Source organism: Pelophylax lessonae (assembly GCF_965119305.1).
Source record: "Pelophylax lessonae genome assembly, chromosome: 5".
In the NCBI taxonomy this organism is placed as follows: domain Eukaryota; kingdom Metazoa; phylum Chordata; class Amphibia; order Anura; family Ranidae; genus Pelophylax; species Pelophylax lessonae.
The window spans coordinates 417,034,229-417,061,060 of NC_138772.1; the positions used below are offsets into that span (position 1 = coordinate 417,034,229).

Here is a 26,832-nt window from a genome sequence, read left to right on the forward strand (position 1 = left end):
TGGCTTACCTATTTCTTGCGCCCCGGCAAGAAAAAAACGTTTATGATCGGAAAAGGAGGGACCCCGCTTAGGACGGGGTGTCTTACCTTTGGAAGATTGAGGAAGAAGAGTACTCTTCCCGCCAGTCAGGCCCTTGATCAACTCATCCAATGAGTCGCCAAACAACCTGACTCCCAGAAAGGGCAGATCAGCTAAGGCTTTTTTAGAAGCTTGGTCAGCCGACCAGCTCTTCAACTAGACCATGCGTCTTAAAACAATGCCCACGGCCGAGACCCTGGCCACCAGGAGAGCCGCATTCATAGACGCATTACAAAGGAACACAAGAGCCTGGATCACCGCCTCTGACAGTTCCAGCTGCTCCAGAGGAACCGTCCTGGGGTCCAAAGACTCCCGTAAACCCCTAATCCATTCTGTCACTGTCTATGAGACTAGCACAGACACAAAAAACATTTTTAAAATGGAACCCGCCAGCACGTGAAGATGGCGGGAAAAGGATTCCACCCGCCTGTCCACTGGATCTGTAAAAAATGAGGAATCCTCCACAGGCACAAGGGTAGATTTCTTTAATCTGGAAACAGGATGGTCCACTTTAGGTGGCACTGTCCAACGATCGGAAACCTTTTCAGCAAAAGGATACCGGCGTTTGCGTTTTGGCACCACTAACACGTGCTTAATGTGCCGGTATTGGTCCTTCACAATATCGTGAAAGTGTCAGGACAAGGGACAACCCTGTCGGCTTTTGGAGACTTCTGGGAGCCAAAAGCCACCTGCATGCCTGCTGGCGTGGGCTCATCAGCCAGTTTTAAAGTATCCCGCACTGAAATAATCAGGGCTTCCACTAAAGCGCGTTCCCGCACTGCAGCTGAAGACGACAGGTTCTCTTTACCATCTGACTGTGAGGACAGCGACCCCTCAGGAAGGGGAGCACCTGGGGCAACCTCATCAGCCTCTGAATCAGAGGACACCTCCACAGATGGAGAAAGCAGCGGCCGTTTATGGCTAGCAACCTTTTTCATGACTAAATCAACTTTAGTCACCAGGGCTTTCCAGGGCAGCTGAAATCGCAGCCAGCGACTGCGATCTGGACTGTCCGAGAGTTGCACAGTGCAAATTGCAAAAATGGAGTACTGTAGCTTTAAGGACGCAGATTGTGGTATCCACCACCGATCGCAGCCGTCTGCAGGGAACCCCTTTAAACCAAACTGATAGCAGAAAGTGCAAGGAAATGCCCGCAGGGATCCCCAATATTGTAACACCTCAGACACACGTCGTCCTGAATCTTCCACAGCATGGAGAGAAAAGGAAGTAGGTGACCTCGGCTCAGCAGCAGGAAATGATGTCACCTGATGAGGATACACTGCCAAGTATAGCACCAGGGCTACACAAAGATGGATGCCCATACAAAACAATAGGAAGCTGCAGGGCAAATGGCTGCCCCATACAAGTCTATGGGGAAAAATTCCATTGCCCACACCTAAGATGGCGACGCCCACGTGAGGCACAAATCCATTATCCCTAGGGGAGGGCCCACATCCCCCCAAGGCCAGCAGGGGCAAGGGGGGCACAGTTACTCACCATACCATGGACCGGATGGGCGCCGCTCCGGGCAAACTACCTCCTACCCAAAGTGGGGGTGCTGCCAGCTAAAGGGTACACTGCGACTCAGGGCGTTCCAGGTCATTGCCTCCCGGCGAGGCATCTGCTTGCAGGCTCGTCCCCCTCCGGACAAGGGGGCACCATCGTGGCTAGTGCTAGGTCGCAACTATAACCTGCTCACGCTCGTAGGCCAGACTGGGGAGACCATAAGGATCTAGATTATCCAGTACGAAGCCCCAGCCGGCATAGTTGCATGTAGATCACCAGGAAATTCTTCCCTTAACACAAGCTAGCAAGCGAGTAAAGAGAAATAAAAGAAAATATTCTGAAAAGAATAAAAAACTGAGACCGGAGTCCCAGCAGGAAACCTAGGTCTACTCCTTCTCTAGGCAGAAAACAAACTTATGTGCTGGGTTGTGCATTGGGGGTTTATGCCTGGAGGGACAGCCCCCTGGGCGTGTGTATTCAAATTTTCCTGCCAAGACTACTTCTGATGGGAGGAGCATAAACCCACTCAGCTCACGGAGATGAGGCTGCGTCTGTCGATGGACAATAGAGATTTTTTTTTTTTTTTTTATTTGATAGGTTTCATAACAGAATTTAAAAAAAATGGATTTTGTCTTACCGTAAAATCCTGTTTTCTGATGTTCATTGACTGACATAGCTCCATAATCTTCTTGACCATTGAGTTATGCTGCCCCCTACAGGAGTAGGGCACTAGGCAGTAAAAAAACTTTACCACGCCTTTGGGGTAGTCCCAGGGGATATACTCCCCCCCTCCCTGCTATAGGCACTCATTTTTTTGCAAGCAGTGTCAGAAGAAATACAACCCAACTCAATAGAGGGGTGGGTGCTGTGTCCATCAACGAACATCAGAGAAAAGAATTTTACAGTAAGACAAAAATCCAAATTGCAGCCCCTGGATCAACTGGTCCGCTAAATCAACATAAGCAGTGGGAACGTGCTCACTTCCCAGACCCTGGCCAATTCAGTTAGCGTCTGAGACACCAGGGCCGAGGCCAAGACTGGTCGCAATGCCGAACCAGCCATAGTAAACATGCTGCATGCCACAGCCTTCGCTTTCCTCTCAGCCAGATCTTTAAAGGACGGGGATTCCTCTACTGAGATCATGGTTGCTTTATTCAACTGGGAAACCGAAGGGTCCACCACTGGTGGACTAGTCTACTTTTTTAAAAGTGATTCCTCAAAAGGGTAACATACCGCAAAACGTGTGGGGAACAAAAGGGTTAACTTTGGTTGCTCCATTTCCTTATAGATAAACCTGTCAAAATAAGGCAAATAAGGAAACACCCTTGGTGTGTGAGGTGACTTATTCATACTAAAAGACATAGTCATGTTCGTGGCCACATCAGCTGCATCCTCCATTTTTCAAGTCTCACAAACTGCAGTAATAAGTGTGTCTATCAGCGCTTTCTCATTTGCTGCTGCGCCCCTGGAGGAATCATCCTCACTGTCGGGCGGATCAGGGAGCGTGATATCAAGTCCCCCTAGGCGTGCTGCGTCCATGGCGGCAATCAGGCACAGACAGACTGAGCAGGGGAAGGCGGGGACGCTTCCTCCTGGGACTTTGCCCCCACGCCACTTCCACCTGGTATACTAAGGACTTTAGGACCGCCGTCAGTGCAACTATGGGATGCTGGAGTTCCGAGGAACCTGCCACCTCCATGAGGAGGTCAGTGGGGGAGATGTGACCCTGAGGCTCCATAGGGAAAAGGAAGACCTTGCAGAACAAAAGATTTATTTGCAACACTAAAGGATCCCCCAATGCTCAGGGTAACTATCAGTAGAGAGAGAGATATACAAAGCAAAAAAGTTGCTAGGACCAAGAGATCCTAGGTCCTTACTCCTGATTAGACAGATTAAAACTGAACCCCTTGAGTAGAGAGGGTTGTTATATACCAGCAGAGGACTGCCCATGGGGATAGCCAAGTGTTTTTTGTTCTGCCTAGTCCCAACTCCTGGAGGAGGCAATATAATCCAATGTTATGTTTAAGGAGCGCTGTGTCAGTTGATGAACGAAAAAGAAATATGAGTTTCACTTTTTGAAGTGAATTACAGAAATAAATTAACTTGTTGATGATATTCTAATTTTATGAGATACACCTGTATATGTGGAAGTGCCTACATCAAAGCTTCTCTATATACTTATATAGTTTTGAGACTCTGCTAATTGGAGCATATATAACAGTGGATACATTAAGGGCATTCCAAGTATATCTGTGCCTTTTATGGGGTGTAGGCTACCTCCAGGCAAACCTGTCCTTGATTTATCCACTGCTATATATGCTTCAATGTGTAAACTCTCAAGTTAGAACCACAGTATACAGAAGAGCCTTGAAATGGGTACTGCAGCTTCTACATATATTTGCAACGGTGTGCAAACAAAGCCCTCTGTTTTTTTTTTTATGAATCTTTATTTAGTTTAACAGATGAACACAAAGAAAACAACAAAACTGAAGAGTAGAAATGAAGAGGAGGCCAAATAGTGCCACACCCCAGAGGGTAAAGTATTGCAGGTCATAACACGATGCAAAAATCAGGCAGGTAACATAACAAAATCATGACAGGACTGAGGGCAGGATGCCAGTAGCCATAAACCAGGAGTAACTATGGACAGCCACAGGCGCCAAGCAGAACATTGAGCACGCTCCGAGGGACCCCAGATCCCCAAAGGAGGCGGGCCATCAGCCTGCATCAGACCTCCCCCGACACGGCCCCACAACCTGGGACCCCCCGGACCCGACCCTCCACCCGAGATGGGCAGGAGGGGGGAGCACAGTAGCAGCCCGGGTCCCCTTAGGAAACACAGGCGGCTCTCAAGCGATCCCGGTGGCCCAAAAAAGGGAAGGCCATCAAAGCTCCGGCAAACCGCCCAACATGTCCACAAACAAACCATCTGAGGTAGAGTAAACAGCATACATTAGAGGAGAAAGAAAGGGAGAGAAAGAGAGAGAGTAAGAAAGGAAGAAAGGAGAAGACAAAGGAAAGAGGGAGAGAAACGTCGTACCTGCCAAAAGCCAAAGCCCGTCGTGTGCAACACTCCGTCGAGGTCATCCTCGCCATCCAGAAGCCCAAGATACCGCACTGGAGATGGACTAAGGGGGAGATAGGGGGGTCTACCCAAGGACGGGTCAGCCAGCACCAACAGAGCCTGGTCAAGGCTTGAGGAAAGTACAGAGGAAAGTACAGCCGGGTCGCCTGAGTAGTCGAGGCACAGTCTCCATTTCACATCATTGCGCTCCCGCGTCCCTCTACATTTAGCTATCCAGTCTTCCGCATCCCTTATGCTGTCCACTGCACGTTTCCACTCCGACCTGCCCGGGACCTGTGGCCGCTTCCAGAAATTCAGGATCAGCCTCCTAGTAGCACTGAGGAGGTGAGGGGGTATGCTATACCCGTAACGGATGAGCGGCATGCAGGGAACGTGCAGGAGAAAGTGAAGGGGGCTGAACGGGATATCTAGATCAAGAATGGACCCGATCTGGTCGAAAACATCACGCCAGAAGGGGGCAATGACTGGGCAGTCCCACCACAAATGAAGCAGGGTACCCCTGCGCCAACAATTCCGCCAACATGCGGCGGAGGAAGAGGGGTAGATGCAGGCCAAATCCGTCGGTACACGGTACCAACGTGTCAGGAGTTTGTAATTTGTTTCTTGCATTTTAGAGTCGACACGCTCGAATGGGTAAGCTGGTATAGGTAAGTCAGCTGAGTATCGGAGAACCTCAACCCCAGGTCCTTCTCCCACAACCGAACACACACGGGTTCAGAAGTGGACGAAGCGGTGCCTAACAGTTTGTACAATTCAGAGACCATGTGAGGGATGGAAGTATCCTGTATGAACAGTCGTTCGCAGGGCTTAAGGAAGGCAGGAGGACGGATGGAGGAGCCATGGACCATAAAAAAGTGATGTAGTTGTCTATATTTCCAGAAGTTCATAGGGGAACAGCCATGGCGGTCCCTCAGAGTCTCGTAGGGTAGGAGCTTACCTCGCTCCAGCAGTTTCCCACAACTGGCATTACCGTCATCCACCCAAGGGCCAAAGAAGGCCATCCGCTCACCCGGGGGGGAAACAAAAGATAGCCCCCCAATGGCGCCAGCGGGGAGACAGGGGGCGCCAGGTCAAGCAGCTTGTTCACCCGGTCCCATTCAGCAAGCGCATGGACCGTAAGGGGAGAAACCTACTCTGACAAACCCCTGAATTCCCGGGAAGGCCAAGGGGCATAGGACAGGTTTCTGCCTGCCATAAACTTCTCAAGTGAGACCCAGAGCTTAGAATGGTTGAGAATGCGCCAATGCAGGACACGCTGAAGGACAATTGCCCGATAAAAACGTTGAACTTCTGGCAGGCCAAGACCCCCCAGATGTTTGGAGCGCTTCAACGTCGCCAGAGCTATATGGGGACGTTTAGCGTTCCAAACGAAGCCTGTGATCATGCCATCTAAAAGAAGGAAGAAAATCCAGGGCAAGGGGATAGGCAGCATTTGTAGGTAAAACAGCACCCGCAGGAGGACATTCATTTTAATAATGTTCACCCTCCCCAACCAAGTAAAGGCCATCTTGGTCCAGTGTAGAAGGTCCTGTTTGATAGCAGCCAATAGACGTGGATAGTTAGCCACGTAAAGTGTGTCAAAACGGTCTGTAAGTTGGACCCCGAGGTACGTCAGGGAGGAAGTGGTCCAGGTGAAAGGGAAAAGCCCTCTGTTTTTAACGTGAATTGTTAGTTAGGGGGAATTTGCCTCTTTTTTTGTAGACTGGTTTGTAAATGTGCTGGAAAACTTTTGTCTGTTGGTGATGTGTGTTGCCCTTCCATATGCACCTCACTGCAAAGGCTAGTTATAAAGTGGGTGTTTGCCATCAGTCCTCCTATGATTTGCTACTGATGGACAGATGCCTCTTTGTTAATCTTGAGCAGGGAGAAATCTAATTATCCTTCTAATTTCAGGGATATGCTGCTGCTTCTCATGCCACTAGCAGACTGCGTTTGACACCCTTCTTCCTTTTCAGTAAGAGGAGGAAGGCATGGACCAGGTTGCAAGGAGATTTCTCAGCAAGTTGGAATATCTTTGTGGGCACCAAAGAGTGCTTTTAATGGCTATACAGCAGCAATTATGTTCTGACAATGGATGCATGTCAGAACACCCTTACAGCAGCTGTATCTGACTAGCTGCTGTCAGGTCAATAATTTTCTACCTGGGCTGGTTGATTTTTCAATCAAAGGATGTTAGGCAGGATGATGCTGACAGAGCCGTCCATTAAGAGAATTTCGGACAGTTCCCCAGAAAGCAAATTAAATTCAAACCAGCTATGATCAGCTAACCAGAACTGGCTATTCCTTGTTGCAGCCCCATGGTTACCGTTAGGCTTCTCGAACTACCCTCAAGGCAGAAAATCTTAGTGCAGAAAGTGTCCCAAGCCTGCAAGGTTGGCAGAGTTTATGTCAATTCAGAGAAGGCAGGAATCAGAAGACAGTGGTCTTCTGATTCCTGCTTTGTGGGGAACTGTATCAAACGCCTTACAGAGGAGGTGAGCTGTGAGCTAGATAGGGGGAGACCTGTGGATGTGGTGTACCTGGATTTTGCTAAGGCTTTGATACAGTTCCCCACAAAACGCTTTATAAAATAAGGTCTGCAAGCATCAACCACAAGGTTTGCTCTTGGATACAAAGCTGGTTAAAGGGGCGTGTCCAAAGGGTGGTAATAAATAACGTGTACTCATGCTGGTCTGGGGTGGTAAGTGGGGTCCCCCACACTTAATGTGGAGAAGTGTAAGGTATTGCACTTGGGGACTAAAAACATAAACGCCCAATACGCTTTGGGGGGGGGGGGACCCCTGGGGGAATCAAAAATGGAGAAAGATCTGGGAGTCTTCGTGGAAGATAGACTTAGTAATAGCATGCAATGTCAAGCTGCAGCTGCCAAAGCCAGCAGAATATTAGCTTGCATAAGAAAGGGGATGTATTCCAGAGATAAATCTATAATCCTACCACTTTATAAATCACCGGTCCGACAACATCTGGAGTATTCTGTCCAGTTCTGGTTGCCGGTACTCAAGAAGGGATGTGTTGGAGCTGGAGAGAGTCCAGAGGAGAGCAACTAAATTGATTAGGGGAATGGAGGATCTTAATTATGAACAGCGCTTACAAGTGCTTGATTTATTCTCCCTGGAAAGGAAACGCCTGAGAGGGGACATGATAATGATATACAAGTACCTCAACGGTGATCTCAGCATAGAAAAAAAACTGTTCAGTCGCAACAAATGCATGAGGACACATGGCCATATAATGCGATTAGAGGAGAAGAGATTTAACCTTAGGCTGCGCAGATGGTTTTTTTTATTGTAAAGGCTACAAGATTGTAGAATTCTCTACCACAAGTGGTAGTAACTGCAGGGAGTATGGCTATTTTTAAAAGACTCTTGGACGTACATCTCAAGGATCATAACATTCAGGGGTATGTCAAATGATTGCGTCCACACACACCTACATAGGTTGAACTGGATGGACTATAGTCTTTATTTAACCTGAACTACTATGTAACTATGTATGTAACTATGTAAGGGCAGAAGTTACTAGTGTTGGCTCATTTTCGGGTATACCACCACCAAAAATAACTAATTACTAAACTGCCTGATTAATGTAATGACCCACAGCTGTCAACTGACAGGCATCAGGTCACTACCACAGCCATAATATAATTGCCTGATCAGGTCAAAAAGTAGCTGGATCGTACTGTCAATATCTATCGGCTACTTAAAGTGGTTGTGTGATTTCTGTCTGCTGTCTCCTTCCTCTGCTATCTGCCCGAGTCATTTCTGACAGTTTATGTGGACTCCAAGAATCCAGGGGGGCAGGGGAGGGGGAGCTCCAGCACACGACAGATGTTTGACAACCTCAGCTGTGCATGCTTCTCTATGAGACTGTGTAAAGGGAGTGTGCATCCATTCCCTCCACTTGGGTCTCATATTACACTCAGCTCCCTGCTCTATGCTGTGAAGTATGTGACATCAGATCCCTGCCCCTTGCCTTCTAACAATCAGAAATTCTGTGTAAACTGTGCATTATGAATGGCTGTGGATAGGAGTGCTGAAGATAAACAATTACAACTCATTTAGGAGGTTTTGTTTAATCTCTGTATATCAACTGAGGCTAGACACTTCAGTGGACTTTTGTAAGGGGTTACAACCACTTTAATCTAAGCGTCCTATCTGGGGAGACACTATCCATTTATGATTAACCTATGAATTCAGAACATATGTAAACACGTACATGTATTAATACAACCAAATCACTTTCTATTACAGCAGTGGGAGCCTCCTGAACAAAAAGCAGCCATTAACTTGTTTTACCCATTTCAAGGCCAGGATGAAGAGAATACACCCATATTTTGGTTAAAGCCAAATTTTTCTAGTTATGAACAGATTGGGAAAAGGATATAACCTCCAGTTTTACGTCTTTCTCTATTAGGGAGATTCAATCTTTCATTGGAGACAGGAAATTAATAGGATATTGGATTAAGACTAAAAGAAAACACCTTCTTTCACTAACAGACAGATTTAGAAGTTCGTCAGGTTAATATTACTGGATGGGTAGCTACTGCTCCGCTCCTCTCTTGTCCTGCCATTATAGGTTGAAACATAGACAAGAGGTAAGGTGAAATCTCCACACTGGGGTCATGGATTTTAAAAAAAAAAACATTTGAAAAAAGTATTTATTCTTCTCAAATAAAAAAAAAAAAATAAAAAAATGAAGTTAATTTGAATTCAGACCTTAAACTTAAGTCAATAAAAATAAAAAAACTATTGGATTACAGTCGTGTAATTATTAAATTAATGAAAGAGAAAATAAAAAGGTATATATTTAGCTCTCTTACCCTTGGCTTTGCTGTCAGTTTCATCTCCAGGAAGTCCCAGCCTCGGTTTTCCAAAGTTAGGACCTAGGGGTTTAAATGAGCCCCTACGTGTTTTGTCAATCCGTCTGCTCGCAAAGAGCAGTGCTGAGGACATGGACTCTGAAGAATCCAAGGAGTAATCAGTAAGTGTGTCCATGCTACTTCCAGTCAGCCAATTATATGAATTTCTGCCACCTAAATGCAAAATAAATATCTCACAATTAATTTACCTCCAAAGACTTAGACATCATTGAATTAATATTTGTATTTACTCACATGTGTAATATTTAATAATTTGCCGACCGTGCACGGTACATTTATTGCAAAAGCGTGGGCTGGCTGCGCAGAGTCAAGTATATATGCGTGATTCTGCATTTCCGGGTAGCAGGAGCTCGCACATACCGATCACCGGGTCCAAGCCAGTGATTGACTGCTGGCAATTGGCTCCTATCTTCCGCAAACACAGCTCTGCGAGTGTAAACAACACAGAGCTGTGTTCAGTGACAGGGGATCTCGTTACTTTTTCATTCCCGAAAACAACTAGATTTCCAGTAAAAGCAGCACACCAAACACTTGTTAGGCACATATTTAACCCCTTGATCACCCTAGATGTTAACCCCTTCCTGCCCAGTGTCATTAGTACAGTGACCGTGCATATTATTAGTGTTGATCACTTTACCAGTGGTACTGGTGATGTCAGCAGCAGTTAGTTCCCAAAAAGTGTCAGTCAGTGTCAGATTGCTGATCACCACCATTACTAGTAAAAAAAAAAAAAAAAAAAAAAAAAAATACAAATTCCAGTGTATTTATATCGTCATTTGTAGATGCTACAACTTTCACACAAACCAATCAATATATACACTGTTCAAAAAAATTTTAAAAATAAAAAGTAACATCAGATCTCAATGGGGAAAAATATCATGCTGGACGTGTTAGGAACTAAAGGATGCCACATTGTTTGATAGAAATGAAAATATCAACCTACAGAGGGATGAATTTAAAGACACCCTGAAAATCAAAGTGAAAAAATGATGCAGCAGGCTAGCCCATTTTATTGCAGCAACTCAAAATGGTACTCAGTAGTTTGTATGGCCCCCACGTGCTTGTATGCATGCCTGACAACTTCGGGGCATGCTACTAATGAGACGATGGATGGTGTCCTGGGGTATTTCCTACCAGATCTGGACCAGGGCATCACTAAGCTCCTGAACAGACCGAGGTGCAACCTGGCGGCTTCGGAGGAAACAATGTCCCAGAGGTGTTCTATTGGATTTAGGTCAGGCGAGCGTGGGGGCCATTCAATGATGTTAAATCCTTCATCCTCAAGGAACTGACTGCATTCTCTCGCCACATGAAGCTGTGCAATGCCGTGCACCAGGAGGAACCCAGGACCCACTGCACCAGCGTAAGGTCTGACAATGGGTCCAAGGATTTCATCCCCATATCCAATGGCAGTCAGGGTGCCATTGTCTAACCTGTAGAGGTCTGTGCGTCTCTCCATGGATATGCCTCCCCAGACCATCACAGATCCAAAACCAAACCGGTCATGCTGAATGATGTTACAGGCAGCATAATGTTCTCCACGGCTTCTCCAGACCCTTTCACGACTGTCACATGTGCACAGGGCGAACCTGCTCTCATCTGTGAAAAGCACAGGGCGCCAGTGGCAGACCTGCCAATTCTGATGTTCAATGGAAAATGGCAATGGAGCCCCATGGTGCCTGACAGTGAGCATAGGGCCCACTAGAGGATGTTGCGCCCTCAGGCCACCCTAATGAAGTCTGTTTCAGATTGTTTGGTCGGAGACATTTACACCAGTGGCCTGCTGGAAGTCATTTTGTAGGGCTCTGGCAGTGCTCATCCGGTTCCCCCTTGCACAAAGGAGCATATACAGGTCCTGGTGATAAGTTAAGGACCTTCTACGACCTTGTCCAGCTCTTCCAGAGTAACTGCCTATCTCCTGGAATCTACTCTATGCTTATGAGACTGTGCTGGGAGACACAGCAAACCTTCTGGCAATGGCACGTATTGATATGCCATCCTGGAGGAGTTGGACTGCCTGTGCAACCACTATAGGGTCCAGGTATTGCCTCATTACATGTAACACAGTAAAAATAAAAAATAGGAAACAAATTTCTTTTAAATCTCATACGACATCCAAAGAGTACCAAATAAAAAAACTGATCACATGTGCTACAACCCACGTAACGTACCTGGTTACTTGCCTATGCGGCCTACAATATGTGGGCCACACCACAAGAAAGCTGAGCATTAGAATAGGGGAACACCTGAATAATATTAGGAAGGGATTTAAAAAGCACAGTCTCTCAATGCACTTTAGAATTCATCACAACAGAGACCCCACATTAGCACAGTTCTGTGGGATTGATACAGTCGAATCGCATTGGAGAGGGGGGTAACAGAAAAATAGCCATATCCAAGAATGAAACGTTCTGGATATGTGAATTAGACACTATACAACCGAAGGGAATGAACAAAGATTTGGATATAAACTGTTTTATATCCAATTATTAACTGCAGTATATGTTTTCTAAGGAAATAACAGCCTTTAATTTGTAATGAGGTATTTTTTAATGAGGTGTTGTTAGATACCCTTCAATATGTAATATATATAGGGCAGATAAATAAATAACAATTTTCAATTTTATTTCATTTTCATATTTTATATTTTATTTTATTTATTTTTATTTATTTTTACTATTATTTTCACTTTTATTTATTTCTATTTTCATTTTTTTATTTATTTTTTATTATTATTTATATTTTTATTTCATTTTATTTTTTCGTTATTCATAATTTCATCTATTTATTTTTTCTATTTATTCTCTATTTTTTATCTGCCAATGTATATTTATGTTCTAAATAAGAATGTGTAGATAAAGTATATATGTAAACTGAAGCCAATCACTAATTCATATATCTGGACTCGCATTTTGTAGTAAGATTATTAGCATATTACCTTAATAATGGCACTTGATAGGGGGTTAAAGATAGTCGGCAAGATACCGACATAAAATAATCTATTATTCTCTCTTGGTGATGATTTGGATATAGGGATCATTGTAAACAAGTTAACCAAGCACAGATTATGAACCTAGTGAATTGCTTCCGGTCCCTAGGGCATTTGTGAGGGTGAATTAGCGGAAATGAGCAAATGTTTTGGCATATAACCAAGCTGAAACGCAATGTGCGCACCACTTCCGAAGACGTCACATTCTGACGAAACGCGTCAAGTTGGCACGCACGTTACCTCGCTTTGAGCTAGCAGCTGGACCGCACGCCGGAACCCCCACTTCCGGGAACGGCGCACACGAGCGGAGAGAGCCAGCGTCCTGTTTTTTTCCATAGCCGCGAGGCAATACAGGAGCTCATCAGCGATGGCTTAATATCTTTTGACCTGAGTGTTTTTGTTGGTCAAACTCTTTTGATGTGTCACGCATGTTTTTGCATTTGGAGTGATTTTATTTTGGAGTGTCCAAGTTTTTAGCTGCAGTGTCGTTTGGGGGTTTTTATGGACATTTACGGATGTTTTTAAGAAGATTAATGTGCTTTTAAGTTTAAGTTTTTGAATAAAGGGTAAAAACCTTCTACACTATGAGGAGCCTTTTTCCTTTTTCTCTCCCATACTGAATACACACCCGTATCCATAACGAGACCGTCCATCCGTCCATCCACATCACAGGAGCAGCAGAATAAGCGCTTTAGATTCTTACTGGCGTACGCCATAAGAATCCACATTGTCTGGTAAGTGTGCTACCTTACCTTTCTGGCACAGAGTGATAGCAATCAAGGATCACCGGCACACACGATCCCAACTTCACTATAAGAGACTTTCTTCTGAGCACGCTTTTGCACTTTCTCATCTATTTTTCACTATATGGACTTTTTTATTGGATTACATGTTCATATGTTATGATACTTTTTTCTGCATGGTTTATTGCAAGTTATTTATTTATCAGCACTTTATAAGTTAACACTAATTTACATGTTGGCACGTGCACTTTAGGTATTAATTACGCAATTTCTAATCATTATATATCATCAATTTTTATTTATTTATTTATATCAGATTGCATCAGCAAGGATGGCAATCTAGCACAGTAGTACTGTTTTCACGTTCACACGTGCACTCACACTGACCAGTTGCTTACTACAAGTTCTTTTTCACATATATAGGGTTAGCGCAGTACATATACCATTTGCCTACATTGCCTCATGCTACCAGTAGTGACACTGATCCTAGCCAAATGCAAAACTAGTGAAAAACAGTCAGAAAACAGAAGTAGGGAAAAGAAATGCCAGTGGCCTCCACCCGAAACACCATTTCTGTTTTGGAGGTCATCTCATTGTTGCCCATCTTGACTCCAAAGCAGCTGAAACTGATTAACAACCACCTCTGCTACCTAACTGACCATATCAATATCCCAGTAGTTTAACTGGCTGGATGCTAAGCTCTGATTAAAAAGTGTTCCTTTATGTTTTTTGAGCAGTGAACTTATTGGGACTTTTTTTTTTACCAAAGACATGTAGCAGAATACATTTTGGCCAAAAGATTGGAGATTTTATTTATTTTTTTATGTTTTATAGCAGAAAGTAAAAAAATATTGTTTTTTTTAATTGTCGATCTTTTTTTGTTTATTTAATAAAAAATAGGAAAAAAAAACAGAGGTTCTCAAATACCACCAAAAGAAAGCTCTATTTCTGTGAAAACAATGGTTTAAATTTTAGTTTCGGTACAGTGCTGCATGACTGCACAATTGTCGTTGAAAATAGCGCAGTGCTGCATAGTAAAAAATGGCCTGGTCATGAAGAGGGTGAAAATTTCGGAGATGAAGTAGGTAATAATGGGATTTTTGACTTACCGTAAAATCCATTTCTCTGATGTTCATTGACGGACACAGCTCTTCATCTTCATGACCGTAGGATTATACTGTCCCCTACAGAAGTAGGGCACTAGGCAGAGAAAAGCTTGAGCAAGCCTATGGGGCAGTCCCTGGGGGTACACTTCCACTTCCTGCTATAGGTATTCAGTTTTGTAACAAGCGGTGTCAGAAGAAAAAAAAAAAACAACTCCAAAGATGGGCGGGTGCTGTGTTCGTCAATGAACATCAGAGAAATGGATTTTACGGTAAGTGAAAAATCCCATTTTCTCTTTCGTTCATTGACTAATACAGCTCTTCATCTTCACGACCGTAGGAATGTCCCAAAGCAGTGTCAAACATGAGGGCAGGGAACAGCAGAACAAACTTCCCCAAGGCTAAACACAGCCAGCCAAGCAACATGGAGCTCAACCTAAAACAACTGGAGCTCACCTGAAAAAAACACCCTCAGAGAGGACAAATCCTCTAAAACAGCAGCCTGCAAAACTTTGTGGCCAAAAGAAACATCCACTTTATAAAACTTTGTGAATGTGTGTACAGATGACCAATTGGTTGCCTTGCAAACTTGCATCACTGATCGCCTGACAGAAGGCCCAGGAGGCCCTAAGCGCCCGAGTAACATGCGCCCTGACAGGGAAAGGAGGAACCTTACCCTTAATAGAATAAGCCTGAACCACAGTCTGTCTGATCCATCTGGAAATGATTAAGGCAGAAGCAACCAGCCCCTTGCTAGGTCCATCCATAAGGACAAAAAGCGAGTCTGACTTCCTAAACTACTTCATAGCTGTTAGGTACACCCTGATAGCTCGAACCACATCTAGGGAATGCAAAGCAAATTCCTTTGGATGCTTAGGACACCGGGAGGGCAACACAATGTCCTCATTCTGATTAAATTCAGAGACGACCTTTGGAAGGAATGACGGACATGGTCGAACAACCACCTTATCCCTGTGAACCACTAAAAAAGGTGAATGACAAGACAGCGAAGCTAGCTCAGACACCCTGCGCGCAGAAGTGATAGCCACCTTCTGGGCAGAGAAGTAACTAGAACCTTCAGGGCCCCAGTGCAAGAAACCATGATGGACCCCCCCCCTGACCCCTAGGACGACCCAGCCCCATGCATCACCCACGTACACCTGGATAGAAAGGGCGGCTTATAGAGGAACTGATCCCCTCCATTTTCTTCCTGCAGCAAAGAGGGGATTGGTTCCTCTATATGCCACCTCCGCCCCTCCTATTCCGGTGTACAGGGGTGAGGCATGGGCTCCCTGGAGTAGGGGGTTGGAATTATTTACAGCGGTGGTTGTAGTGATGGGGGGATGGAATTGGATGAGTGGCAGCGGTGGTGGAGGGATGGAATCAGTGGCAGCGGTGATGGGATGAGTGGCAGCGGTGGGGGGGAAATGGGATTAGTGGCATCAGTAGTGGTGGGGTAGATGGGATCAGAGGCAGTAGGGTGGGGGGATAGGATGGGATCAGTGGCAGTGGTGGTGGGATGGGATCAATGGAAGCGGTCGTGGGATCAGAGGAGTGGTGGTGGTAGTAGTGGTGGGGGGGATTATATGGGATCATTGGCAGCAGTGGTGGTGTTGAGGGGGGTGGGATTAGTGGCAGCAGTGGTGGTGGTGAGGAGGGTGGGATCAGTGGCAGTGGTGAAGGGGGGTGGGATCAGTGGCAGCGGTGGTGAGGGGGGTGGGATTAGTGACAGCAGTGATGGTGATGAGGAGGGTGGGATCAGTGGCAGCGATCGTGGTGGGATGGGGTCAGTGGCAGCGGTGGTGGTGAAGGGGGTGGGATTAGTGGCAGAAATGGTGGTAGTGAGGCAGGTGGGATCAGTGGCAGCGGTGGTGGAGAAGGGGGGGATCAGTGGCAGCGGCAGTTGTGAAGGGGGTGAGATCAGTGGCAGCGGTGAAGAGGGTGAGATCAGTGGCAGCGGTGGTGGTGAAGGGGATGGGATCAGTGGCAGTGGTGAAGAGGGTGGGATCAGTGGAAGCGTTGGTGGTGGTGGGGTGGTATTAGTGACGGTAAGAGGGTGGGATTAGTAGCATCAGTGGTGGTGAGGGGGGTGGGATTAGGGCAGTGGTGGTGGGGGGGTGGAACTAGGGCAGTGGTGGTGAGAGGGGTGGGATTAGGGCAGTAGTGGTGAGAGGGGGTTGGGATTAGGGCAGTGGTGGTGAGGGGGGTTGGGATTAGGGCAGCGGTGGTGGTGAGGGGGGGTGGGATCAATGGTGGTTTTGAGGTGGGGTGGGATCAGTGGCACTGGTGGTGATGAGAGGGAGTGGGATTAGTGGAAGCAGTGGTGGTGAGGGGGTGTGATTAGGGGCAGCGGTGGTGAGGGGGTGGGATTAGTGGCAGCGATGGTGGGGGGGGGGTGGAATTACTGGCAGCGGTGGTGGTTAAGGGATCGGATCAGTGGCATTGGTGAGAGGGGGTGGGATTAGTGGCAGCGGTGGTGGTGAGGGGGGTAGGGATCACGGGTGGTGGTGAGCGGGGTGGGATCAGAGGTGGTGGTGAGAGGGGTGGGATCAGTGGCAGTGGTGGGAGGGGGTGGGGTTAGTGGCAGTGGTGGTGGTGAGGGGGGTGGGGATCAGAGGTGGTGGTGAGGGGGACAGGGGATCAGTGGCAGCGGTGGTGTCAAACCTCTCACCCACCCCCACCACAGATATCATTCCTATTCCAATCTGTTGTAGAAGTGATGGGGGGAAAAGGGATGAGATCTGTGGGGGGGGGGAGGGGGTTGAGATCAGTAGGAGGCAGGGGTGGCGGAGGTTGGGATAAGTTGCACTAGCAATTACTTACTTTATCCGTCAGACGATTACCCCTCAGCATTCAAGACATGCGCCTCCAGGGATGCCTCTATCATTGGGTGGTCTCCTTGCAGAGGGGAGAGCTCCCCCCCCTTAACTCTATTGGTGTCAGCAGACTTTATTTTTTCCCAGTGTCCACCACTGCTTCCCTGCACGACTTCCCTCTCTGGAGAGGATATGTGGGGCTTCGGACTCCAGTGCTCAGCCTCCCCTCAGTAGCCGGACGCACCCCCTGCACAGAGGAACAGACGAAGGGGCGACCGGCCGGCCCCTCACAGTAGCACAGCCAGAATGGATGCGCTCCCCCCCCCCACACAGTGGCGGAACTCCAAGGCCCAGTCGCAATGGCGACTGCTGCAACCCTGGTAGTTCCGCCACTGCTTATAGGACGAATGTAAGCAGGGGAATCTCCCGAATAATCTCAAAGGGAGGTTTCTGAAGAACTGACAATACCAACGGCAACCACATCGGGGGAGCAAAGTTTCTCATCCCCTGGAGGAAGGCACAAACCAAGGAGTGTGGCCAACGGACGTTGAAAGAAAATCGCCAAGGCTGAAACCTGGCCCTTGATGGTGCTCAAGGTCAAAAGCTGCTCGACCCCTCGCAAGAGGAAGGCCAATATTCAAGTCACCGAAAAGGAGCGGGGGTGAACCCCTAGAGACTCACACCACGCTATGTACGTCTTCCAAGTACAATAGTTAATCTTCCTGGAAGTAGATTTTCTAGCTTTTAAAAGCGTAGGAATCACTGATTCAGACAAACCTCTATCATTCAGCACCTGGCTTTCAACAGCCAAGCCACCAAAGGCAGCAACTGTAAAGCAGGATGTAAGATCGATCCATGGGACAACTGATCTTCTCTGAGAGGGAGTCTCCAAGGAGTATCGGAGAATAGCTGTACTAGATCGGTGTACCAAGACTGGCAAGGCCAATCCGGAGCCACTAGGATGACCAGAACCCCTTCTGGCTCGATCCTGTGCAGGAGTCTCGGCAGAAGTTTGAGAGGAGGAACAGCGTATATGAGAGGATAATGACTCCAGGGAGCCAATAAGGTGTCTGCGGAGCCGGCTAAAAGATCCTGAGACCATGCCACAAACCTCTGTACTTTTCTGTTGTCTCTCCTACCGGAGAGACAACTGACGAAACACCTCCGGATGAAGTGACTATTCTCCTTGTTCTAACGCCTGTCGACTGAGATAGTCCACCTGGCAATTTTCCACTCCTGGAATGTGCACAGCAGAGATGGCTGAAATGAACCGTTCTGCCCACCTTAGAATGCCAGCGACTTCCTGAGCCGCCAGGACACTTCTTGTGCCCCCCTTGGTGATTGAAATAGGCCACGGGCGTGGCACTGTTCAATTAAATCCAAACCGGACACCCCTGGAGACGATTTGTCCAATGATCCAGACAAAGCCTGATCGCTCAGAGCTCCAGTACATAGATTGGTAGTCTGAACTCTTCCAGAGTTCTGATCACTTGAGCACACTCCATGCTGAGGACACCTCCCCACCCGGATAGGCTGACATCCCTGGTGACAACCATCCAGTACAGGGGAAGAAAGGATTTTCCCTGAAGAGGAGCCGGAGAGTGAAGCCACAAAACCAGGGACCCCCTCGTGCTGTGGCTCAACAAGATCAGATTGACCAGAGACGGAGGATCCTTGTTCCATTTCACCAGAATTTCTTTTTACAGAGATCTTGTGTGGAACTGTGCAAATGAAATTGCCTCAAAGGTAGAAAATATAAGGCCGGGCACCAGCATGCAAGTCCGAAGAGATGACCGTCTGCTGGACAGCAGAAGACGGATCGCCTCCTGCAACTTCTGAAGTTTTGCCAGAGGTAGAAACACTTTGGCCAAGGCCGAGTCCAGAGTCAGTCCAAATATTCCAAGCTCATAGACGGGACCAGAGCAGACTTATGAAGATTGAGAATCCAACCATATTTCCCTCAGCGTTGGCAGAGTGATCTCCCAAGTTGGACAACAGAGCAGTCGAAGACTCTGCTCGCAAAAGCAGATCGTTCAGGTACCTCAAGGTCGCGATCCACGGCTAACTCAGTAATACTAGAACCGGGGCCAACACTTTTGTGAAGACTCGAGTAGCGGAGGAAAGACCAAAGGGTAAAGCAACAAACTGGAAATCCTCCTCGCCCACGGCAAAGCAGAGAAAGCATTGATATGCGATACAAATGGGGATGTGAAGGTAAGCGTCCTTGATGTCGATGGATGTGAGAAAATCCCTCTGATGTAGGGACGCTACCACCGACGAATGAATTCCTTTCGGAACTTCGGAACCCGCACAAAGAAGTTTAGTGCCTTGAGGTCCGGAATTGGACGCACCTTGCCCTCCTTTCTGGGAACCGTAAACAGGTTTGAATAGAAACCTTGAAAACGTTCCGACATCGGAACCGAAAAAATCACTCCTTGAATTAACAAGTCTTGCACTGACCCATAGAGATCCTGTAAGCGATCTGGGGATAAGTTCAGGTTGGAAAGGAAGAACCTTTCCAGCGAATATGATCGAAACTCTTTGTGGACCCAACTGTCCTGAATCAGGAAGGTCAACAGGTCCGGAAACCAGCGAAGATGTCCCCCCACCCCAGATACGGGTGAGGGCGCCCTTCATGCGGAGGTGTTTTTGTCCACAGTCCTGGCAGACCGCGCTCTTGGTTTGCCCGACCAAGACTTCTTGGAACCCCCCATTGGAGGCACGGAAGGTTTTAGATCCCTTGTCTTGAGATCCAGTGGGACGAAAAGGCCACTTCTAAGCAGAAAAGGAAGGACCCCGTCTGCGACGGGACTCCTTACCCTTGGAAGCCTGAGGAAGAAGAGTACTCTTTCCCCCTGTGAGGCCCTTGATGATGTCATCCAAGGAAGCTCCAAACAGGTGATCCCCCACGAATGGAAGATTGAACAAGGCATTCTTAGAAGCCTGATCCTCAGACCAGCACTTCAGCCAAATAATGCACCGCAGGACCCCTGCTGAGATATACAGTCTAGAAAGCAGGGGAGCGGCATCCAAAGAGGCATCACAAACGAACTGTAGCCCTTGGACCAATTGATCTGCCAATTTCACAAACTCAGGAGGAAGCTGTTTCTCCTCCAGTTCCTGGCGTAAAACTTTTGCCCATTCTGTCAAAGCTTGTGACACCAGGGTGATGGTAAACACCGGTCTAAGTGCCGACATGGAATGTCCATGAAGGGACAAGGGGAATGGAGAAGGGGAATCTGCACAGCAAAGTGTAAAAACACTGCAAGGGACACCCTACCGTGCTGTAGTACCATAAGGCCCATCACTAACGCTGTATAGCAGCAAGAGGGAGAGACAGCCCCACCAGGCACTCACCACCATCGGTCAGCTCACAGTAAAGCTATCTGTACCCACGCGCCAATCAATGAGAGAAACATCGCTATTTCAGACACTAGAGGCCAAGGAGACTTCCCACTGCCCAATCACCACCTATCTGAACTTCAAAAACATGGCCATTGCTATTTGCAAAGGGAAACCATGGAAAAATGGCGGCAGAGGCTACACAAACATGGCCGCCGATCTGTGGGCACATATGGCTACAAGAAAATGACGGCGTCACGCAGGTATCGGGGGTCCCTGGGCTGGAAAAAACATCCCAACAGGGAGGGGGGCCCTAGCAGGCACCATCACTAGGCCCATCCCCCTCAAGGAGCGATCGTTTGGTCGCCAGCAATGCGCTACCCCCCCATACCCCCATCACCAGTGCAGCACCCCATTTAACCTAAGGAAGGTATGTCCGCCTCGGGGGGGGGGGTGCAGGGTGAGTGGGAGCAGATGGAGGGCACAGGCCACAATAGACCATAGAGGGGAGACACGATTGGGAGAGAGAGGAAGCCGGGGGTCCGACCACCCCAGGGAGCGGCCCATGTCCACCCTATAACCCGCCAGGGGTAGAATGGGACAGCTACTTAGCACACCAGGTACGGGGTGGGCACCCATCTGGACAGGACACCGCTCCACCGCAATGTGGGTGCTGTCGGCGAGGAGGAAACGATGCGACTCAGGCCAAAGCCAGTTTTATGCGCCCCCCGCAAGATGTTTAACTCGCAGGCCAGCCCCCGTCCAGTGGATCTATGTAGCGGCCGACCTAGCGGGAGCTGCGGTCTGCAAGCTCTCGCTGGCTGGACAGGGGGGACCCTAAGGATCTACAGTTCTGCTCATAAGTTTACATATCCTAGCAGAATTTATGATTTCTTGGCCATTTTTCAGAGAATATAAATAAGAACACAAAAACATTTCTTTCACTCATGGTTAGTATTTGGCTGAAGCCATTTATTATCAATCAACTGTGTTTACTTTTTTTAAATCATAATGACAACAGAAACTACCCATATGACCCTGATCAAAAGTTTACACACTCCAGTTCCTAATACCGTATATTGCCTCCTTTAACATCAATGACAGCTTGAAGTCTTTTGTGGTATTTGTGGAAGAGGCTCTTCAGATGGTAAAGCTGCTCATTCTTGCTGGCAAAAAGCCTACAGTTCCAGTAATTTCTTGGGCTGTCTTGCATGAACTGCACGTTTGAGATCTCCCCAGAGTGGCTCAATGATTTTGAGGTTAGGAGACTGAGGTGGCCACTCCAGAACCTCCACTTTATTCTGCTGTAGCCAATGACAGGTCGACTTGGGCTTGTGTTTAGGATCATTGTCATGTTGGAATCTCCAAGTAGGTCTCATGCGCAGCTTACGGGCTGTTGAATGCATATTTTCCTTCAATATTTTTTGATAACATACTGCATTCATCTTGCCATGAATTCTGACCAAATTTCCTGTGCCTTTGTAGCTCCCACATCCCCAAAACATCAGTGATCCACCTCCCGTGTTTCACAGTAGGAATGATGTACCTTTCATCATAGGTCTTGTTGACTCCTCTCCAAATGTAGCGTTTATGGTTGTGGCCAAAAAGCTAAATTTTGTTCTCATCACTCCAAATGACTTTGTGCCAGAAGGTTTGAGGCTTGACTCTGTGCGGTTTGGTGCATTGTAAGCGGGACACTTTGTGGCATTTGCGTAGTAATGGCTTTCTTCTGGTGACTCGTCCATGCAGCCCATCTTTCTTCAAGTGCCTCCTTATTGTGCATCTTGAAACAGCCACACCACATGTTTTCAGAGAGTCCTATATTTCACCTGAAGTTATTTGTGGGTTTTTCTTTGCATCCCAAACAATTTTCCTGGCAGTTGTGGCTGAAATATTAGTTGGTCCACCCGACTGTGGTTTGGTATCAACAGAACCCCTCATTTTCCACTTTTCGATTAGACTGCTGATTGGCATTCTCAATTCCTTGAATATCTTTTTATATCCCTTTCCTGTTTTTTACAGTTCAACTACCTTTTCCAGCAGATCCTTTGACAATTCTTTTGCTTTCCCCATGACTCAGAATCCAGAAACATCAGTGCAGCACTGGATGAAAGATGCAAGGGCCTGTCAGGAGTCCAGAAACTCATTGACCTTTTATACACACACACTAATTACAAGCAAATAGATCATAGGTGAGGATGGCTACCTTTAACAGCCATTCAAACCCGTTTGTGTCAACTTGTGTGCATGTTATCAGGCGAAAATTACCTTGACCTACTGATTACCAACAATACAGACCTGCTCACGGATATAGAAATACGGGGCAACTTAGGAAACAGTGACCATAGGTCAATTAGTTTCAGTATTAATTATAGTAATAGGAAACACAAGGGCAATATAAGGATACTGAATTTCAAAAGAGCCAATTTCCCAAAACTGCGCTCTCTGCTAGAAAATATGAAATGGGATAGAACCCTGGGAACAAAGAACACGGAGGAAAAATGGGAGTGCTTCAAAAGCATACTTAACAAAGGGATTGACCAGTGTATTCCAAAGGGAAATACATTTAAAAGAGCAAAACTAACCCTGGGTGGCTAAACTCCAACATAAAAATGCATATTAATGCTAAAGGAAAGGCCTTCAAAAAATACAAGACAGAGAGGTCATTGGCAGCATTCAAGCATTACAAAGAGTGTAATAAGAAATGTAAAGACTAAATCAGGGCAGCTAAAATAGAACACAAGAGACATATAGCGGGAGTAAAAAGAACCCCAAGAAGTTCTTTAAGTATATAAACAGTAAGAAAGCGAGGCCAGAACACATTGGCCCCATAAAAGACGAAAAGGCGGTAGTGTTAAATAATTTCTTCTCTTCAGTCTTCACAAAAGAATTGGGGGGCTACACTAACCCAGCTTGTAAGGCCAAACTACACACCTCAGGAAATACTGCCATGGCTAACAGAAGATAGACTTCTAACTAAACTAGAGAAACTTAACATAAATAAATCACCGGGACCGGATGGCTTGCACCTGAGGGTTCTTAAAGAGCTCAGCCAGGTGATTGCCAGACCATTATTCTTGATCTTTAAGGATAGTTTACAGACAGGTATGGTGCCAGCTGATTGGAAAAAAGCCAACGTGGTACCAATATTTAAAAAGGGCCCGAGATATATCCCGGGTAACTATAGGCCGGTCAGCCTAACATCAGTAGTCTGCAAGATTTGAGGGGATGTTAAGGGACCACATACAAGACTTTAGTAATGAAAACGGTATTATTAGTAGTAATCAGCATGGATTCATGAAGAATCGTTCTTGCCAAACCAATCTATTAACCTTCTATGATGAAGTGAGCTGCCACCTAGATAAAGGTAAGTCTGTGGATGTGGTGTACCTGGACTTCGCAAAGGCCTTTGACACCATTCCCCACAAACGCTTACTGTTCAAACTAAGGAAGGTAGGTATGGACCATAAGGCGAGTACCTGGATAGAGAACTGGCTCCAGGGGAGGTTGCAAAGGGTGGTGATTAATGGGGAGTACTCGGATTGGGCGGGTGTGGAAAGCAGGGTCCCCCAGAGTTCTGTCCTGGGGCCAATCTGTTTAATTTATTCATAAATGATCTAGAGGAGGGGATATAGAGTAAAATCTCAGTATTTGCGGATGATACTAAACTAAGCATGCCAATATCTTCTGGGCAGGATGTGTAAACCTTACAAGCGGACCTGAACAAAATAATGGGGTGGGCAACTACATGGCAGATGAGATTTAATGTTGAAAAATGTAAAGTAATGCACCTGGGTGCCATAAACATGAAAGCAAGCTACTCACTAAGGGGGGGGGGGAACCTCTGGGTGAGTCTAGGATGGAAAAGGACCTGGGGGTACTGGTAGACAAACAGGCTTGGCAGTGGCATGCAATGCCAAGCCGCTGCAAGCAAAGCCAACAGAATACTGGGATGTATAAAAAGGGGATTCACTCCAGAAATAAAGAGATGATTCTCCCACTCTACAAGACTCTGGTCCGGCCACATCTGGAGTATGCTGTCCAGTTCTGGGCACCGGTCCTCAGGAAGGATGTGCTGGAACTGGAGAAAGCCAAGAGAAGGGCAACAAAAATAATTAGGGGAATGGAGGACATCAGCTATGAGGAAAGACTACAAGCACTAAACTTATTCTCTCTGGAGAAGAGACGATTGAGGGGGGATATGATATCAATGTACAAATATTGTACTGGCAACCCTAGCATATGGAAAAACCTATTCAGAGAAAGGAAATACAATAAGACACGTGGCCACTCACTAAAACTAGAGGAAAGGCAGTTTAACCTTAAAATACGCAGGGGGTTCTTTACTGTTAGAGCAGTAAGGATGTGGAATTCTCTTCCACAAACAGTCGTATCAGCAGGGAGCATCGATAGTTTTAAAAAAAACTATTAGATGGGCACCTTAAAGACCACAACATACACAATGTACGGTTAACAGCAAACACACATAAACATCATAGGTTGAACTGGATGGACTGGTGTCTTTTTTCAACCTCACTAACTATCTAACTATGAAAATCACCATGTAAACTTTTGATCAGGGTCATTTGGGGAATTTCTGTTGTCATTATAATTTTAAAAAGAGTAAACAGTTAATTGATAATAAATGGCTTCAGCCAAACACTAACCATTAGTGAAAGAAAAGTTTTTGTGTTATCATTCATATTCTCTGAAAAATGGCCAAGACATCATAAATTCTGCCAGGGTATGTATACTTATGAGCACAACTGTATATTATCCAGTTTGTCATCCAGTCTGGCAGTTGATCGTAGACTCTCACAGGAACAAAATAATAATTGCATTTCATTGAAAAAAAAAAATTGCTAGGACCAGAGATCTCAGCAAGGGAGTAGGTCCTTACTCCTGACTAGGCAGAAAAAAAACTGAATACCTATAGCAAGAAGTGGGAGTATACCCCCAGGGACTTTCCCATAGGCATGCTCAAGCTTTTCTCTGCCTAGTGTCCTAATCCTGTAGGGGGCAATTTAACCCTACGGCCATGAAGATGAAGAGCTGTGTCCGTCAATGAATGAAAGCGAAAACTGGATTTTAGTAAGAACTTACCGTAAAATCCTTTTCTCTGAAGTCCATTGACAGACGCAGCTCCTCTGCTTCTTAACCATTGGTTATGCGCCACCTACAGGAGTAGTACTAGGTAATGAAAAAATTTCACTGACACGCCTATAGGGGCTGTCCCTTCCAGCATAACCCCCACACACACCCTGCCACAAGCAAGTATCGTAGCAAGCAGTGAAAAAAGAAGACACAAACCATCCCCATAACAGAGGGGCGGGTGCTACATCTGTCAATGGACTTCAGAGAAAAGGATTTTAGATTAAGTTCTTACAAAAATCCAGTTTTCTCTATCGTCCGTTGACAGACGCAGCTCTTACGCTTCTTAACCATTGGGATGTCCCAAAGCAGTGTAGATATAAGGGGTGGGAAGAAAGCAACCAAAAAAACTGAATTTTTGTAAAATCTTAACGTAAAATTCCTTTCTCTGAGTCCTCCGACAGTCGCCGCCCACTCATACAGTCTTCACCAATGGGGTATTGACTTCATCTCCACAGGAGCAGATAGGCATAAGACTTATTAGAAACAAAGCATTTACATAGACCCACCCATGGGGCTGTCCCACTGGTCCAATACCCCCCCTGCAATAGCCATCCCAGCTCAGTTTGGTAGCAAGCAATTAAGTGTATAAGAACCGCAAAAGAGGTGCGGCGACTGTCGGAGGACTCCAAGAAAGGAATTTTACGGTAAGATTTTACAAAATTTCAGTTTTCTCTTATGTCCTCCGACAGTCGCCGCCCACTAATACAGTCTTCACCAATGGGGATGTCCCAAAGCAGTGTAGACATGAGGGGTGGGAAACCCCACCGTCCGAAAGGCAACGCAGTACCCACATCAGAGAAAGGAACCTTACAAGAACAGCAAGGGAACCTTCTGGGCAACAAGAAAGCTCAACAGGAGCAACAACCCAGGAAAGCAAATAACCAAGGGGGTCAACAACCCCAACAGTCAGGGACCCACAACAAAACCAGGGTCCCCTAAGGTACTGCCGCACAGAGAACTTTGCGGCCAATGGAGGCATCAGCTGATGCCAGAACATCAATTTTGTAAAATTTGGAAAAGGTGTGCACTGACGACCAAGTCGCAGCCTTGCGCAACTGGGACACGAGGCCTGATGCCGGAGAGCCCAGGACATACTCACCGATCTGGTAGAGTGCGCCTTGACAGGGAAGGGCGGTA

At 46.6% G+C, this 26,832-nt stretch overlaps 1 protein-coding gene across 1 annotated transcript in view; it reads right to left on the reverse strand.

Annotated features, from left to right (window-relative positions):
* The window catches only part of PRKDC (protein kinase, DNA-activated, catalytic subunit), a 1,165,045-nt gene that overhangs the window by 463,813 nt on the left and 674,400 nt on the right, over nt 1-26,832 (reverse strand). The window contains exon 59 of the mRNA XM_082258689.1: nt 9,489-9,701. Coding sequence (XP_082114815.1) covers nt 9,489-9,701 — 213 coding nt within the window. The remainder of the gene's footprint in view (nt 1-9,488; nt 9,702-26,832) is intronic.